The sequence below is a fragment of the Lissotriton vulgaris genome, chromosome 9, assembly GCF_964263255.1.
Source record: "Lissotriton vulgaris chromosome 9, aLisVul1.2, whole genome shotgun sequence".
NCBI lineage: Eukaryota > Metazoa > Chordata > Amphibia > Caudata > Salamandridae > Lissotriton > Lissotriton vulgaris.
The window spans coordinates 62,064,141-62,081,674 of record NC_141697.1 but is presented as its reverse complement, the minus strand read 5'-3'; the positions used below and the strand labels follow the sequence as shown (position 1 = coordinate 62,081,674).

Sequence of the window (17,534 nt, the reverse complement as noted above, 5' to 3'; positions counted from 1 at the left end):
TGTTTTACATGCACTCTTTCTACCAAGCGCTTTGCGTACACTAAGGTCTAAGTATGTATTGCCACAGCAGGCCCCTACTGTGAACTCTGCTGTGCATATATTTTACAGCATATTGCCATGTGCTCCATTTGTGGTGCATATTCTGTGTTCTACACTTACTCTGTGCTATACACACATGCACTCTGCTCAACTTAGACCATGTTTCCCGGGTTTTACATGTATTCGTGCTCACTGCAGGGGACTGTGTTCGACCTCATGGTCACAGGTCAAAATCCCGGCAAATTCACTCAGCCTTTCATCCTTTCTGAGGTCGAGAAAATTAGTACTATTGAGTTGGGTAACCAATAGAGGTCTGTTATTCAGCGCCAAAATGCCCCTTGGCAGGTGAAAGTGCGCTTTACAAATACACGTAATGTTACTATGATGAACTTCCCACAACTAACAATAAAAACTATAACAAAAAAGCATTAGATCAGGCAGGGAGAAATTGACAGCATTGCATAAGCAAAAAGACTAGATCACATTTTTGCTGTTAATTCAGGTTTTTATTAGGGTACTTCAGTTGTATATAATGTTTTGTACGTTATATATAGGGTAACAAAAATGGTTAGAACACTTTTTTATTATAACTTCTAACTTTTAAACATGCTGCACAACATTCACAATGCTCTACAACACATACTACAAACGTTAACAAAGCCAATAGCTCTGTCTAAACACTTATAAGGCCCCAAGGGCGAGACCTATTGGCTATGCCAATGCTTGTTTTTAAATTCATCGCCCTGCACTCTAAAAATACCTTACCTCTTCTAGCTCATCTACTAACCCCAAAGACATTGCATGTATGCACCCACCTCCCACTAATGATCACACCTACCTCCTATTAATTAAATCGTTGAACGCATGAAAAGGATTGCTTGAGCGCACACGAATAACTCGAATGCTAGCAGTAACAAATAACACTGGACTAACCACTAGCCTTGGGTTCTGGAGCAGCATGTGCCTGGCATAAAGTGCTTCAACACCTTTTTAAGGGTAGAAAGCACTATATAAATGCAATTACAATACAAAATGAAATGATCAATTACAACGGACAATGGACTATCTTTCCAGGGGCATGATTTTAATTTATACTCGAGTGTTTAGCGATACAACACTTTAAGGAACTGCCAAGATGGCCCCATGGAAGTGGAGAGGGAGGGCAGGGACATAGCTACCATTGGTATAAAGGGTGCTGTGGCACCGGGCCCACTGAACCCAGACAATGTCTGCATTTTCCTACCCTAATAGCAGTCAAATGGGCCATTATCCTCGTTGCTAGTCCCTGAGGGAGAGAGGTTTATGAGGAAACTAAATAAAATGTTAGGGGTCGTGTGGAACTGAATGAGCATTGTGAGTGGCCAGTCCACAGTTTCCGCTACAATTCCTGGAGCAGGGCTCAGAGTAGGGCACACTGCTTATAGTTTTGTGGAGAAGTGTGGCTCAATGGTTAGAGCGGCAGACCCTGATGCAGAGGTCTGGCCCGGGACCCGGGTTCAATTCCTGCCTCTGCGGGTCTTGGGCACAATTTCCTCGGACCTGATAATTCTCGCCTCGGTGCCTAGTCTAATCATGGGTCCCCATCTGTGACTCTGGGCAATAGCTTGCTTAATCTCCACAACGGCCCCCACAACGCTGGGATGCCTGGCTTCACCTTGGGGGTGCCCAGGAGTGGACGTCTCACAGGGAAAACCAGGATGGGTTCCACAGCGGTATGCGTTACAGCGCCAGGACACCCCAGTTGGGGTATTAGTCTGCTTTACAAGTACAAATTACATTACACTGCTTATAGTTTAGAGCAAATGGTTGCATATTTAGTGCACATCATTTATGATCTGTAATATTGCACGGAGATGGGGGGGGGGGCAAATGCCTGTCACTATTGCACTAAGATCTATTTAATGAAACTAATACAAATTATTTAACACTAAAAAAATAGTAGGGCACACTGCTCACATGTTTGGCTGAGCTGCCAGGGACCCCCTTACCTCACTGGGGACCACCAAGCTTTAACACTCGAAGTCAGCATTGCCAGCCGGAAGAGACATGGCGAAGCTCTTGGCTGTGCAAACATTTACCAGAGGTTGATAATCAGGTTGGAAAATTCACATACCGCTTGAAAGTGCTTCGATGACTGTAAAAGAGGCCACAGGAGCTGGGATCACGACTGCTTGTGACAAGTAATTTATAATTGCAAGCTAGGCCCTTGTCATGTGCAATCTTGTGTCCTCTTCAGGATGCTGGGGCCCAGGGCAGGAACTATTTTGTGTTCCCTGTCTGGAACAATCCTGAATTTTGCTGCCCATTTTCTTCTAATATAAGTCCTAATGTTGCCTAACAATATTGAATTAGACATCAAAGATTAAGATACAAAAACACACAGAAGAGAGCTCGAGAGAAAGTTCCCTTTCCCAGGGAGCCCCCGGGAAGGTGAGGGCCGAGGTCAGTTTTCCACTTTGCCCGTGCCAACACATGCATGTAGTTTGCAGCTTTTACCCAACAACAATTTTGCATGCATGAAATTTCATTTACATCCACCCCTTCTGAAGATGACGTGAATACTACAATTCCCAGAATGCACAGCTGCCAGCAAGCCTCTGCGGCGGACTCTAGACGGGCGGCGATCTGTGCTGGCTGGACGCCGGCAGCAGCACCTGACAGGTAACCCGACACCGGCCGGTGCCCTTCGGAGGCCGGTCCGCTTTCCAAGCCGAGTCCTTGGAGACGGGAAGGAACGGAGCCCCGGTGCCGAGGGCCCACGGTCGGCTGCCCCGAGGAGCTGTACCGGACCGAGGAACCCCCGAGAGCCCGGACCCTTCCTGCCCTTGGAGTTCCGAGTCCCGGCCCCATTTCCAAAACTCCCCGCGTCCTTGCAGCGTTGCCAAAGCAACAACTTTTTTTGTCTCTTTTTTACTTTTTTTTCGTGTTATTCCATAGTTACGTGGCTGTTTTTCGCGACTTGGTATTTTTTTGTCCAAATCTTCAGAAGGAGCAAAAGGAGACGAGCGGATTATAAAACACACACCTGGAAAGAATTCGCTTTCGCTCGGATTCCAGCTAAGTGGAGCCTTTTTGATTGATTGTTTGCTTTTTCTATCCTTTTATTTTTTTAAGTGTATTTTATCTCCGCCAGTGTGTCTCGTACTCTGGTAAGATGTTCCCCCTACCTAACCCACTGGCTCTGGTGGTGTCGACCCCCGAAGGATGAACGTCTGAGCCCGGATTCGAGCAAGTAAGTGACCTTTAAGTTACTCCGATTGGTGCAGCGGCTGCACTGACCGGCCGAGCAGTCCCTGCTGCGGGATCACTTCCTTCTGGGTGTAGCTCGGTGGAGGCCGGTCCTACAAAGAGTGGGAGGAAGGCGGTGCCCTGGGAAGGCAGTCCGCGGGCCGGAAGTTTTGGAAGGGCAGGGCCCGGGGAGCGCTCGTGTGCTTGTAGGTATTTGACACACGGAAGTGGAGCACTGCTCGGAGCGGCTGGGAGTCGGACTTCGCAGCGCGCCCGCTTGCTCGGCGTTGAGTTTGTGCACATCTCCCCAGAGACTGACTGCAGAGGGATTGTTGCAGGGTTTGTGCTTTGATTTTGACCCTGGGTGGGCGCCGGTTTGCAAGCGGCAAGGCAGTCGATGCTGTGATTTAAACCTCTGCCACGCGTGCTCATGGAGGGGGCGAAATGCTGCAAGCGAAGGGGGCGCCCTCCTTTCCATGACCGAACATTGCAGGTCTGAAGGACAGATATTGCCAGCACTGATACCTGTGCCAAGCGCTCAGTCCTTGTGGCTGCCTGGCCAACATGGAGGCCAGCAGTGACCCCCCAGGCAGCAAGGAGCCCCCTCCCCCACAGACCTTCTTTGAAAAGTTCTCCATGAAAAACTTCTTTGCCCGGAACAGTAAATTGGAAAGTAAAGCAAAAGAGGAGAATGCCATCCTTAAAGCATTCCGAGCAGTGGACACTGGCACGAAGAGCCAGCCGGGCAGCCAGGACCATGCCAGGGGGCAGGAAGAGGGGCTCGGGCAGTTACCCAATGGAGAAAGGACGGAGGACACTCGAGGCAACCCAGATGATGAGGGAGGGGGGTTGCAGAATGGATATCCGGGGAAAGAACCAATAGCTGGAATGGGAGGGTCTTCAGCCAGCAAGCCAGAAGCGTCATTGGCCGATAATCTACCCATGCACCCTGGAGACGGGCTTGATGGATTGCTGATCACATCGAGGTACTCGCCAGCAGGTCCCTTGACCAATGGCGATGCAGGATCTGTAGAACTTATACAAGGAGACCAGTTGGAAAAACCTGAGGTGGGCCTCGGGGGTGGGCTTCCTGCAGGCTTGGCGGAATCTGGACTCCGCGTGGAGGACTTTGAGCAGGAGGCTCCTCTTGTTCACGGAACTCTGGTGCACACGACTAGCGACACCGAGTCAGAGGGTGAGAGTTCAGAGCCGGAGAACGGTGGACCTGGAGCATCTCGGGTACCCCGGCACAGTGGCTATTCCAAAGATGGTGGCCATGATGCTGGTGAGAACGGAGCCCCAGCTGGAGAAAGCCAAACCAAGAGAGTAGAACATCAATTGGCTAACGTGGGCGGAGAGTTTGCCAACCAGCTGCTTGACGGAGACAAAAAAGCTTCACTTGAAGGCCCCTCTGAAGAGGACCAACCTGATGTACCCGGACAAGAAGGATGTCGAGGAGCAGAGGACCTGCCCAGCCAGAGCGAGGAAACTGAAGGAGGCTCCAAAGAGAAACTCTGCTCTGAGAACATCCCTGGCCAGGACCTTGGCTCTGAAGGCGGCTCTCAGGAGAACTTTGGCTCCGATGGCAAAGCTATGGAGATCTCAGGTTCGCAGAACAGCGTCAAAGTACCATGTGGATCTGAGAACAGCCTCAGTGAAAATCTTGAGTCACACAACAGCCTCAAGGAGCGCCTTGACTTGGAGGATAACCTCAATGAGACGCGTGGCTCTCGGGACATTCACAAGCAGACGCTTGGCTATGAGGGCAACCTGAGCGAGGGTCTCGCTTCTCAGAGCAGAACAGACGAGAAGCTTCCCACTGATGACTTCCGCAGTGAGATACTAGACCCTCAGGACGACTCGAATAAGGATGTTGGGTCTGAGGACAGCCTGCTCGAAAATCCAAATTCCCCAAGCATCCCCAAGAATAGGCTTTCCTCTCAGGATGGCCTTAACGAGAAACTCGAAGCGATGCCTCCCTCTAATAACCACAAGGAGATGCTTGGCTCACAGAACAGCCTCAGTGAAAAGCTTACTTCTACAGATAGCCTCAGTGCAGGCTCCTTAGACAATATCAATGAGAAATGCGGCTCTGAGGACATGTTGGGCTCTCGAGATGGCCTCAACGAGAAGTCTGGGTCATGGGAAGTTCTCAACGAGAGCCTTGGCTCCCAGGATAGCCTTAAAGAGAAGCTTGGATCCTGGGACAGCCTGAACGACGGCCACGGGCCTTCAAGCAGCCCCACTAAGAGACTGACCTTTGAAGGCTCTCCCCGTTCTACGAACAGTTTTTTGAGTACCTCGCCCCCCACGCCGTCGCAGGGCGAGAATCCCTTCCAGCTGCCTGCCTTCTTCAGTGGGGTCCGTGTGCACAAAAAGGGAGCCGGTTCAGAGGATAGGGATTCCCTGACCAAGATCAAGTCGCCAGACAGTGATCTGGCTTTGCTGAAGCTCAAGTCGCCCGTCCAGAAGTCTAAAACCAGTCCAGAGACCTTCTTCAAGAAGCGCGAGGAACGGAGGTCGGTGGAACCAAAGCCTAGCTCCCGGTTCCTGGACCAGCTCTCCAACCTACTGAACTTTGACCTCCCCAAGGCCGATGAGAAGGAGCCTGATGGTTCAGAAGAGCCCGGAGGAGGGAAGACCCCCGAGGAGATGGGCGGACGACCAGAGGCAGCCGCAGCTGTTTCCCCAACGGAAGAGGTGAAACCTACCCCCCTTGAGACTCCACTGGAGGCGTTTAAGTCTTTTTTCACCAGGCCCATCAAAAAGGTGTCCACGGTCGATCCAGAAGAGCTGGAAGCTCTGAAACGCAAACGGAGGAGTGAGAAAGAGTCCCTGTTGGCCATGTTTGAAAGGCCAAAGTCAGGGGGGAATAACCAGGCATCCGCCGATGCAAAATCTGTATGTTGAACCTTTTTAATATTTCAAGGGCCTTGACTGGGATTGAGAACGAAGGGTGGGAATGAGGGTCCTGCGGTTTGGGGCGTGGGTACAAAGCTTTTTTTCAAAGTCACTGGTTTGAATTGTTCTCAAGATGGTTGCCAATTATTGAAGCTCCTAGTAGTCCTTAGGTGGCCTTTTTTTTCTCTCCAGAGTTTTATATAGCGTGAACTTCACCCGAAGGTATCGGGTATTGGAGCGCTTTACATGAGTACTAGTTGCATTAAATGAGGACACATTAATTTTTATTAGGCATGGGGAGATTAAGCGATTAGTACAGAATCAAAGGATGTTGCATGTCCTTGCCGAGACTCGAACCTGGATCCCCATAGTTGAGGTTGACCGCCCTAGCCGTTAGGCCACATCCTCGCCTTCGGTGATGAAGCTCCTAGTAGTCTCTAGGTGGCCTTAGGCGATGAAGCTTTTAGCAATCTTTGGTGGCTTTGGGCGGTGAAGCTCCTAGCAGTCCTTAAATGGCCTTGGTGGTGAAGCTCCTAGCAGCCCTTGGGTGGCCTTAGGCGGTGAAGCTCCTAGCAGTCTTTAGGTGACCTCGGGTGGTGAAGCTCCTAGCAGTCTTTAGGTGACCTCGGGTGGTGAAGCTCCTAGCAGCCCTTGGGTGGCCTTAGGCGGTGAAGCTCCTAGCAGTCTTTAGGTGACCTCGGGTGGTGAAGCTCCTAGCAGCCTTTAGGTGGCCTTGGGCGCTGAAGCTCTTGCAATTCTTACGTGATCTGGGGCAGTGAAGCTCCTAGAAGTCTTTGGGTGACCTCCGGCAGTGAAGCTCCTAGCAGTCCTTAGGCGGCTTTGGGTGGTGAGGTTCCTAGCAGTCCTTGGGTGGTGAGGTTCCTAGCAGTCCTTGGGTGACCTTGGGTGATGAAGCTCCTAGCAGTCCATAGGTGGCCTTGGATCGTGAAGCTCCTAGCAGTCCTTAGGTAGCCTTCTGTGGTGAAGCTCCTAGAAGTCTTTAGGTGGCCTTGGGCGTTGAAGCTCCTAGTAGTCCTTAGGTGACCTCGGACGGTGAGGCTCCTACCAGTCCTTATAGCCTTCTGTGGTGAAGCTCCTAGCAGTCTTTAGGGGGCCTTGGGCGGTGAAGCTCCTAGCAGTCTTTAGGGGGCCTTGGGCGGTGAAGCTCCTAGCAGTCTTTAGGTGGCCTTGGGCAGTGAAGCTCCTAGCAGTCTCAAGTGGCCTTGGGCGGTGAAGCTCCTAGCAGTCCTCAAGTGGCCTTGGGCGGTGAAGCTCCTAGCAGTCCTCAGGTGGCCTTAGGCGATGAAGTCCTAGCAGTCTTTAGGTGGCCTTGGACGGTGAAGCTCCTACCAGGCCTCAGGTGGCCTTGGGTGAATTGACTTGGTGGTTTTAACTAAGGCGCGGGCGGGGCCACGAGGGTTACTATGGCATGATGCTCTATTACTCCCCCTGGTGTCAAAGGGCCCCAGTGTGTCCTGCTTATCCAGCTCCTGTTAGCAGTGCTCATTTCACGGTGCTCTATTTTGGAGCCTGTTAAAGTGGTCTTTCTATGTAGGTTGTTACTTTGCATCGATACGTGGGAGGTCTGTGGGAGTTTCTAGTGACTGCTGCAGCTTGTAGCTGGTTGTGGTGTTTGCCAACATTAGTCTAGCTGTGTTCACGTGCACCACCTTCTGTGACTCACTATCCAAAACAAACACACACACCCTACCGCAGAGCAGCAGTGCTGCATGTCAGGTTTGACCACAAGCTGACATATTTCACATGCTGTATTTATCCCTCCTCTAATCCTCATTTCAGTTCTCTAAATCTGAATTTCTTTTTCTGTTGAAAATTGAAGCTGTCCCCTCTTGTTCTTGACCGATCCGTGCTCTTCTGTGGTCTTCTTGAGGATTGTTTGCGGTGCATTCAAGGGGTGTGTGTGTGACATAAAGGCAGCCTTTCTCCCCAAGTAAATCCCAAATCGCCCATTCTTTGGTGGGTACTTGCAGGAGTGGAGTGGGATCAGAAGCTTGTCGCATTACACTTTAAATATCTTCTAAGAATCTACGGTGTTCTTGGAAAACTGCATTTCCCCATGGTTTTAGCTGTTCATTAGTAAAAGAAATGTATCTGTAACAATATAGTTCAAAAACACTTGTATGATGCGTGTTGTTTTTACCTAATCCAGTGGTGTTCTTTAATCAACACTGGAAGGATAAAAGACTGAGACTTGCAGGTGTTGCACAGATCCCTGAAACGGGTGCGGTGACTTCCTACGCTATGGTCCCTTTGCAGTAGCTCTGACTCTCCGTTGCACTTAGTAGCAACTCACTTTCAGCCCTGAGCGTTGAAAACTCTGTGCATGCAGCGAAAGGGTCCTTCGAAGGTGCAGTCAGTATTGCTCCCTGATTGGCTGAACAATGGAAGCGCTTTACAATTGGAGCATATACACCGTATGCTCCAACTTGTAAAGCACTTCCATGAAACTCAGGTGTGTTTGCGAAGATTGTTTGTCACCTGAGTTGAGCAACTTCCGTAGCTTCGAGCACAAGGGGAGAGCAAGAGGATTACTCGCCATAAATTCTCCAATCAAACATAGAAACACAACTAGTACGGTGAGGAGTTATTTCAGGGTGGGGGCTTCAATCTCCATACCCAACATCTATAAGCCCAGGTGGCCAAACAATAAAAATATATTGGATGAGGTGGTCTCACCCACGTAATGTGGCATACTTCATCCTAGACCACCTCATCCCACCCTGGTAAGCTGGTGCTACCAGGGCGGACTTAACCTCCACAGTGCTAACGAAGTCCTTAAGATATATTAATCTAAGGCAGGGTTCTCCAAAGTCATTCCTGGAGGGCCGGATCCACGTCACATTTTTAGCATACCCCCATTTAAATAAATGTCGTTATCTTAAAAATATGGCATGGATACGGCCCTCCTGGACTGACTTTGGAGCACCCTGATCTTATGGATAAAAACAGCAAACGAGTTATTCTAAAAATGCCTTGAGGTATACCACAAAGATATTCTCTATTTGGTGGTACCTTAAATATGATTAAAAACACCTACAATATGTAGTTATTGGATCTTTTCCAGGTACTCCATGTCCTTGACATTCTAATATTCTGTCAACCTGTTTCTGCTCTTTGTAATTTTTTTATTAGCCCTATAAGTCTCTGGCATTCTTCAGGGCTCACGCTAAGGGGTCCCTATTACTATTTGTGCATGGGTAACTATCCAGGCATGTGAGAAGGAAATGCCTATCTTCTCAGCAAGTTACAGTTCCACCTGTGGTGTAGAGACATATCTTAAAGATTCTGAACGTCAACATCTTGCATCAGTCGATATCCATATAAAAAGGTAACCCTTTGTAACCCGGCACCTGTGTGAATGAGGTGACACTACACACTCGGTTTACACGCTATGCAAATTTATGAACAAGAACTTATGGACGCTCCAAGTGAATACTTAAGAGTGCTCGGCCTCTTTACCTTGATTGGGATATTGCTATTAACCATAATCGTAATGGGAAACAAACTCCTGTAGTCACACACTTAACGCACAAAGACTTGTAATGCACCATGAAAACCATAAGTAATGACTTATATCTCCTCTTATCTCATTTATGGTTGGAAAATAACTATTGGCATCCCACTTGACTATTAAATACTGTGGTATTCAGTGTCCTTGCTCTGTGTTGTGTTAGGTACTTTGCTGGTAAAAGTAATACTTACATCATGCGAAATAGGATGGAACAAAAATCTCCCCATGTCGAAGTCTTAGGGTTCCTGTTAACTCATATCCGGGAATGATCAATGCTATAAGCCCCTATGACTTTAGAAGATGTGCCCTCAATGTGCCTACTTCACCCCTGCTCAGGGCGGAACTCGGAGTAGCGTTGTCCCAATGCTGCAATTGTAGGGCGTGGTTTGGATGTCATGTTGGACCACGTAACCCAGGGTTACTCTGTCACATGGTCAATTCCTAAAATTATGTGAAAATCCATCGTACAGTGATATAATGAACTGTGGGTTCGGCTGTGAGCAGGGGTAATGTGGGCACGTTGCGGGTGCTTTCCTTTGACGTAAGGCGCCTGCTACTCTCCATTCCACCCGCCCCATGCACAGTGCCATCACTGGCACTGTGCAGAGTGGAACATCGCATCACCTTTAAAGAAACATGACCAATCACTGTCTGCGGCTTTTAAATGAAGCCACTAATTTCACCCTCTTGTTCCCACGCTGCCTTGGAAGAGTTAGCCCGCAGGGACTGGCCAGGCTGCCCAGAACCAACCCAGGCTTTGCTCTCATGCTTTTTATACTTAAAGCTACATGAGAGCACTGTAAGTATTGGCTGGGGCCGGTGAGCCCAGCGCTCCAAAGGAGACCGAGGCGAGTGGGGGGCGGGGCTGTGCCTGCTGCCTTTGGCTCCCAAACAGAGTGCGGATTTGAGGCCTGAATTGCGCATGCCGAGTTGGCCACCGTCCGAGACCTGCCCAACTCAGCATGCGCACTGGACTTCAGCCAACGCTGCCATTGACAATCACCCGGCTTGACTCTGCCCTGCCTTGTTACTCTGTCTCTTGGACTAACAAATGGAGCAGCTAGGTCCCGGTCCTTGAACATCACTTTTAAATTATACAATGACGTCTCACTGGTGGGAGGAAAAATCTGAACTCCCCAGCCCCTGAGCATAGTGCAGAAAAACCCTGGAAATGAAAATGCGGATTTCCAGGGACGCTGCGTGGCGATTCGCCTTGTTTTGTGCCCCTAGACGGCTATTCACACTGTGTATGCGCGGGGTTCCAGCTCATCAGCTGTTCCAGATGGAATAAAAAACAGTGGCTTTAGGCTTGCTCTCGAGGCGTGGCAACAATGCACTCCATCATATGTTGGGGGCCATGGTCTGTGTCCCCAGCTCTGATATTGTACAAATACATATCACAGAAAAATGTTCCGGTGCGCATGTTCAACGGGATGACCTGGATCCATCGGCCTATCACGCAAGCAGACCAGGAGTGAGGCGAGAACCTCCTCCGTTTCATCACGGATCGTTCTGTGTTCTGATTGTGACGTGGTTGCTTCATTCAGTTATTGTATTGTGATTGCTTTTTTATAGCGCTTTATCCCAATTCCGAGGCGCCAAAACACATTTGATAAGAGAAAGCTTCCATTCCATGACTGAGTGAGTTGGGCAAAAGCGCCTTCTCTGCAAATACTCAAAGTACAGATGCAAAGTGCTTCATTCAATTAGCAGTAAAGCTGAGGGGGTAAAAAAATGAATATTGAGTCGGTTCCTGCTGTGTTCCTGTATATTTTAATATCTGCCGCCGCGACTCCATTTCTATAGCTCCAGCCATTCCTCTTTCCCTACTGATGTTTTGGCATGCTTTCTCTCCCTGGAAAGTTAAGCAGATAAGGAATATCTGCAGGTCATATTCAAGATTGCAAACCTCTTCAGGAAATTTGAAATATTTCCAACATTTGCGGCGAAGGTAGAAAAAGATGACTTGCCGTTATGAACTGTTCCTAAAAAGTTTGTTCCACATACGGACTGCCCTGCCCCGAAGGAACATACTAGAGACAGTAACATTTCTGTAACCTCAAGGTGCAATTGTGCTCATCTCCTCTGATCAGAAAGCCACCAGATATTACGTTTAGAAACCAAACCGTACACCAGGACACGGATGAGACATGGGTCTTGCACGTCAGACCAGCACCCTTGACTTGGATGTGCCTGGGGAGCCCAGTGCAGATGTCCGCCTGAGAGTAGGGTGCATGTGATCTAGAAGGTGCCCGTGGCCACCTGAGCTGCAGCAAGGTCTGCACTAGAGTGGTCAGTGGTAGATCTTTGAGCACAGCGTTCAAGTCGGTCAGTAAAACTAGCAATGAACTTGACTTCTAGACACAACTTTGAGCGGTACAAAACCTGGGTGGGGTATGGGCAAAAAATGGAAAACGCTGCAGTGACTTGTTGAAGTGCCCAATGTTGGCCGAATCCATGAGAGATTTTAGGGATATTCACAAACTGTGTAGAGGTTTCCCTTCGCATCTCTTGTATGTCAGATCCTATTGCGTTGATCTTCTTGGCTCTGCGGTTGTACGTGAAGCTTCAAGCTTAATTGAAGATTGAAATGGAACCTCCAGTGACTTCTCCCACGCAATCAGGCTCAGGAAACTGGCAACATTTGTAGATGCACTGGTAGCTTACCTTGTGATTAGCAGCCAATAAGCAGTAGCTTGCTGGAGCAATACACGTCCGTCTGCCTGCATCCTAAGAAGGTACTGTGAAGATCTTTAATTGTCGGAAACCGCATGTATACCCGATTATCATCCGCGATCTAGTGCACGGAGACAGTCGGCTCCTCTGTCCGATTGCCCACCTGCTCCATGATCAGACCGAACATTACGAAGGTGGTAATGAGCCTAGAGACCCAGAAGGGCATGAGGAAGGGGGCAGACTTAGAACTCCCATCCTCACCATTGAAACAGTGGCCCAGAACCACATCCATAAATCTTGGCCATGAACAGTGGTCTCAAAGGTGCTCAAGAAAGTCTGTGGAAAAAAGTTACAAGTGCACCCGTGGGACACAAGGTACACGTCACGCAACAACTAGCGGCTGAAAGTTGGGATAAGAGGCTGGCAAAATCTGGATCAGGACTCCGTTGAACAAAAGCAAGGTCACCTCTTGTTCCATGAGCTCGGTCATGTTCTGCCATAGGGATGTGAATAGAAAGTGAGAAGTTAGAAGGATTCTTTTTTTTGGATTTGATTCAGACCTCAACTGAGATCAACAAATACAAGATAAAATTATTGTTAGTGAATTTAGCTAACATTTTGAAAACTCTTTCAAAGATTGCAAAATGACGATATGTTGCGGACTGCTTATACAGCGTTTGATTGTATAAGTATATTAAAATTATGCATTTTACCTTCAAAACAGCTTTAAAAAACTTTTAGAAAACTTAAACGGGTTATAACATACAAATTCATCAACTAGAAAATTACACAGCAAGATTAATTCATTTGAGAAAATAGCATTATACTTTGAAAGAATATAAGAAGCGTAACTGCTGTAATGCCACACTAACAGCACATTTTGTGTTACACAAATGTCTTATTGTTTTTTTTATATCAAGAATTTTAAAGTTAGCAGGGGACGAGTGTGCTACATTGATTGTGGGCTGAAAGTAATTTTTAAGAGAGACGGAAGAGACAGTTTCTCTCACGAGTTGTGTAGTAAGAACACACTCATTCCCGGGCAACATTCACTTCTTAATGTGTCCCGTATAACCGGTCAATATGTCATAGTTGCTCTTTATATCGCGCATGTACGTGCTGGCATTAGGCCTTTTGCCCACTTTTCCGGTAGACGTGTGTGGAGCAGTCTTCACCAGCCCCCAGGAGTGCACAGCCCACTCCATGCTCACCAGCTATGTACCCGCTCAGCGCATTGCTTGGACCCGGGTCAGATGGTGAGCTCGTCTTAAAGAGCCTAAATGTGATGAAGGCTCATGAAATGGTCCCCATGTGACACTGTTGGTACCAGATCACCAATTCCAAGCATCCTAGAGCAGCAACTAAGTCCCTCTGTGTACCTCTGTGTATGTATGTATACGACATTTCTATAGTGCGGACCTAGCCAAAAGGCAGCGGAGTGTCGTACATGGTCAAAGACCAGCTCTATGCCTGAAAAGCTGAGATGCATTGTGGTCCGACCTCTCTCCCAGAAAAACCGAATTCCCATCTTTTTTTAGTTTATTTTGGCAAGCAGCTCTTCTGTCCTTTTCCTCTCATGTTCTCTCCAAACCTTATCTTCTGTAGCCCTCTTCTGTTACTTTTATCAAGCCGCTTAACCATTCAGAATCCCCATCCATTCTTTTTAATCCCTCCACACTTACTCCATCTTATCTCCTCTTCCCTGACTCCCTTCTCTCCCTCAGCTGTCTTCTCATTCTAATCTTTCCATCCTTTTGATCCTCCCAGGTTATTGTCTCAGATAAAACTCTGGCCTTTCCTCCTTCCTTATACGTCTCTCTGGCTGTTCTCTGCCCAGCGGGCTGACACCCTCTTGTTGGAGCTGCACTTTATAAAAATACAAAATAAATACATATTTCCATCCATTTGCTGTTACATATATAATCTCATTTCAATGGTTAGAATAACCCAAGGAGCCCACTGCTTGGTGCCAACATCTGTGCAAGAGTTGCAGGTCACCAGTTCATGTTGTGGCAGTGACCTCTGTGCCCTCGCACCCTTCCAAGGGTAAGGAAATGAATGGTTAATGACCATTGTACATGTTTTTTTCAATTCTAAATTGCTTTGGATAGATGGGCTAAAACAGCAAATACTTATTGTGTTGATAATTCCATCTCTCGGTCATCTGATGGCGTGAGATGATGTAGGGATAAAACTTTCATTGACTGGAGAGGAAACATGCATTGTGTGTGATCTAAAAACTCCACAGCCTCCCCTTCTAAAGAAGTGAGTCCACAGACCCTGTGAAGGCGCACTCCGTGGGTGTGGTGCCTGTTGTCCATGTTACGATGGCGTGACGCAAGAGGGCGTGGCGTGTCCTTTATTGTTCAACATTCCTTGAAAGTCTCTTGTATTTTAACAGACCCCCTTGACCTGCTTTGATCTTACTGGCTAGAGGACTTAAGAAAATCCTTCCAGTCTTAATGTAGTGTTCGGTCCATTGGGATACATGTTCTGACTTGTCTTCTATCTAAATCTTATCGACTTGTCTTTGCCGTCATGATTTAAATAGAACACACACCTTTTGGGTTCCGGAGTAGCGTGCTACTCTTCGAATAAGCTCTTTGACGCCTCATCAGGGGTAGTACGCGCTATATAAATGCAATTATAATACACCCGACATGCTGCCCTCCACCCTCACTAGAAACGCCTTTCGAGGGGACTCCTGCATCACAAACCCCAAAACCCATGTCAGACCCTCACGGCCCTAGGGGGCGGGGGCTTCAGAGTATGTAAGGAGGCAAGCACCTGCGTGAGAACACGGATTTGCACAGAGGCTTTTCCATGGGATAACGGCAGCGCCGCACTAAGGGGCACCGTTTTCTGTTCTTAAAGCACGTTTGGGGTGTATTAATGCCCCTTTGGGGGGAGGTGAGGGGGTCTGCTGTGAAACGCAAAAGGCGGTAAGCTCATGAGACAAAGGGGAAATCTTTATTTCAGTTAACAACTTGTAATAACAATTCATGACGCTGCTAACTTCAAATATAAAACCGCTCAAGTAGGAAAAACAAGACCTATAAAATATAAAAGAACAGATGAAAGAAAGGAGGTTAGCTTAAGCTAATGGTCTTCCTTCAGCCCTTGGCAGCCACCCCCCTTGCTCCTGCTTGGCAGAGGCCCTCGCCTCGGCTTCCCTGCTGGAGGACCGGCCGCGGTGTGTGGAGATGCCTCGCTGGCAGGGCGGATCTCTGCCTGCAGCCCATGAGGACTGCGTTTCCTGTGCACTTCTGAGAACGGCTCCCGGGGTCTCTGGAGTCTGCTGAGGGTGACCCGGCAGCGGCTGGGGGGTGCCTTTCTGCTGGTTGTGCAGACTCCATCCGGAGAGCTGGCGGCAGCTCTGTGCCACGACACCTGTGAGTTTCACTAGGAGCTTTGGTGGTGCTGAGATCTACGAATCCAAACGTAGGGCACGGAGGGCCTGAATCTTTCTCTCCGTGGCTTCTCCGCGGGCTGGTGATACCCAAGATGGTGCCGCAGGGCACCCATGGATGGTGGAGGCAGGTAAGGACCTGATGCTTGGCGCGGGCATACGCCTAAGATCACAAGGCGTGGTCAGCTTCTGACACTGGAGGCTGGCAGGTGCCCAGCCCTATCCGGACCTCAATAGAGCAAAGTCACGGGTGACTGATCCAGAGTGAATACCAATCTTTGTTGCTGCCAAGTTGTGTGCCCCCTAGGGCATGTTATAGTGACTCATTGGTTGTCTATTCAGTGGCAATGGCCATGCTGACCATAGGAAGCAGAAAGAGGATTTCTGTTAGCAAAGCAGTGGCACCCCCAGGAAGGGGCGAGAGCGTAGAGCCAAAGAGGTGACACAGACTCCTGGAGTAAAGGTTCTTATGAGCTCAGTTAATGCACTGGGGTCAGACCTGTCCCAAAAACACACATGGACATAGCAGCGGCAGTGAAAGCAGTAGAAGGGACATTGGAGGGCCTCGCAGACGTAGTGCCAGATGTAGAGCTTAACTAGGGTAGATGGAGTTGTGCTTGACTGCAAACATTTCCACTGTCCAGGACCTTACCCCCTTTATAGCGAATGCTAAGGGAATCTTGAAAATTTGTGCGCGGATAGGATGCCTGAACCATACATACAGAGAGGGTCCTTTCTCCGGGTCCTGGTAGCTGCCTCATCGAACCGTTCTGTAGTGATGTTTGGGAAACTACTGGAGTGGTCAAAAGTGGCGGCGAAGCTGTTTGGTTTGGGAAACAACCTGAGTGGTCAGAAGTGGCGGCAAGGCTGTTGGGTTTGGGAAACAACCTGAGTGGTCAGAAGTGGCGGCGAGGCTGTTGGGTTTGGAAAACAACTGGAGTGGTCAAAAGTGGCGGCGAAGCTGTTTGGTTTGGGAAACAACCTGAGTGGTCAAAAGTGGCGGCGAGGCTGTTGTTAAGAAAACAACCTGAATGTTCAAAAGTGGCGGCGAGGCTGTTGGTTTATGGGAAACCACCTGAGTGGTCAAAAGTGGCGGCGAGGCTGTTGGGTTTGGAAAACAACTGGAGTGGTCAAAGTGGCGGCGAAGCTGTTTGGTTTGGGAAACAACCTGAGTGGTCAAAAGTGGCGGCGAGGCTGTTGTTAAGAAAACAACCTGAATGTTCAAAAGTGGCGGCGAGGCTGTTGGTTTATGGGAAACCACCTGAGTGGTCAAAAGTGGCGGCGAGGCTGTTGTTTGGAAAACAACTTGGTCAGATACTGCGGTCCTTATACTGATTGCTTTCCAGAGTAAACGACCAAACACAGAAGTGGGTGGCTTAGTTAAGGTCACCCTTGATATTGCTGGAGTGGAGAGTTAGAGTTCTGTGACCAGCCGTTCAACTGAAAGTGGTGCACCTGAGGATCATCACACTCCTGTTTTTCTGTCCCGAATGTTGACTCTTGAAAGAAAGAGGGTACTTATGGGCTTGTGAAGAATTTGATTCATTTCTTTTCGTGTAATTATGGGAAATTTCTGGGAATTTGCTAGAAATTAAGCTTAATTACATGAATTCCAAATCTGTAATTTGGATCTATATATTTTAGTGTGAAAGGCGTCCTTGTGCCAATTTTAGATGCGAGGATGCATTTTGCTGTGAAAAAGGGCACTAAAGCCACAATTGATGAAACAGCAGTCGATTGCGTTCGTGC

The 17,534-nt window shown here is 48.6% G+C and overlaps 1 protein-coding gene across 1 annotated transcript in view; it reads left to right on the top strand.

Annotated features, from left to right (window-relative positions):
* The first annotated feature begins 3,489 nt into the window (after window positions 1-3,489).
* FMN1 (formin 1) overlaps window positions 3,490-17,534 on the top strand; it is a 307,196-nt gene continuing 293,151 nt past the window's right edge. Inside the window, exon 1 of the mRNA XM_086937030.1 lies at window positions 3,490-6,168. Coding sequence (XP_086793156.1) covers window positions 3,832-6,168 — 2,337 coding nt within the window. The 5' untranslated portion in view covers window positions 3,490-3,831. The remainder of the gene's footprint in view (window positions 6,169-17,534) is intronic.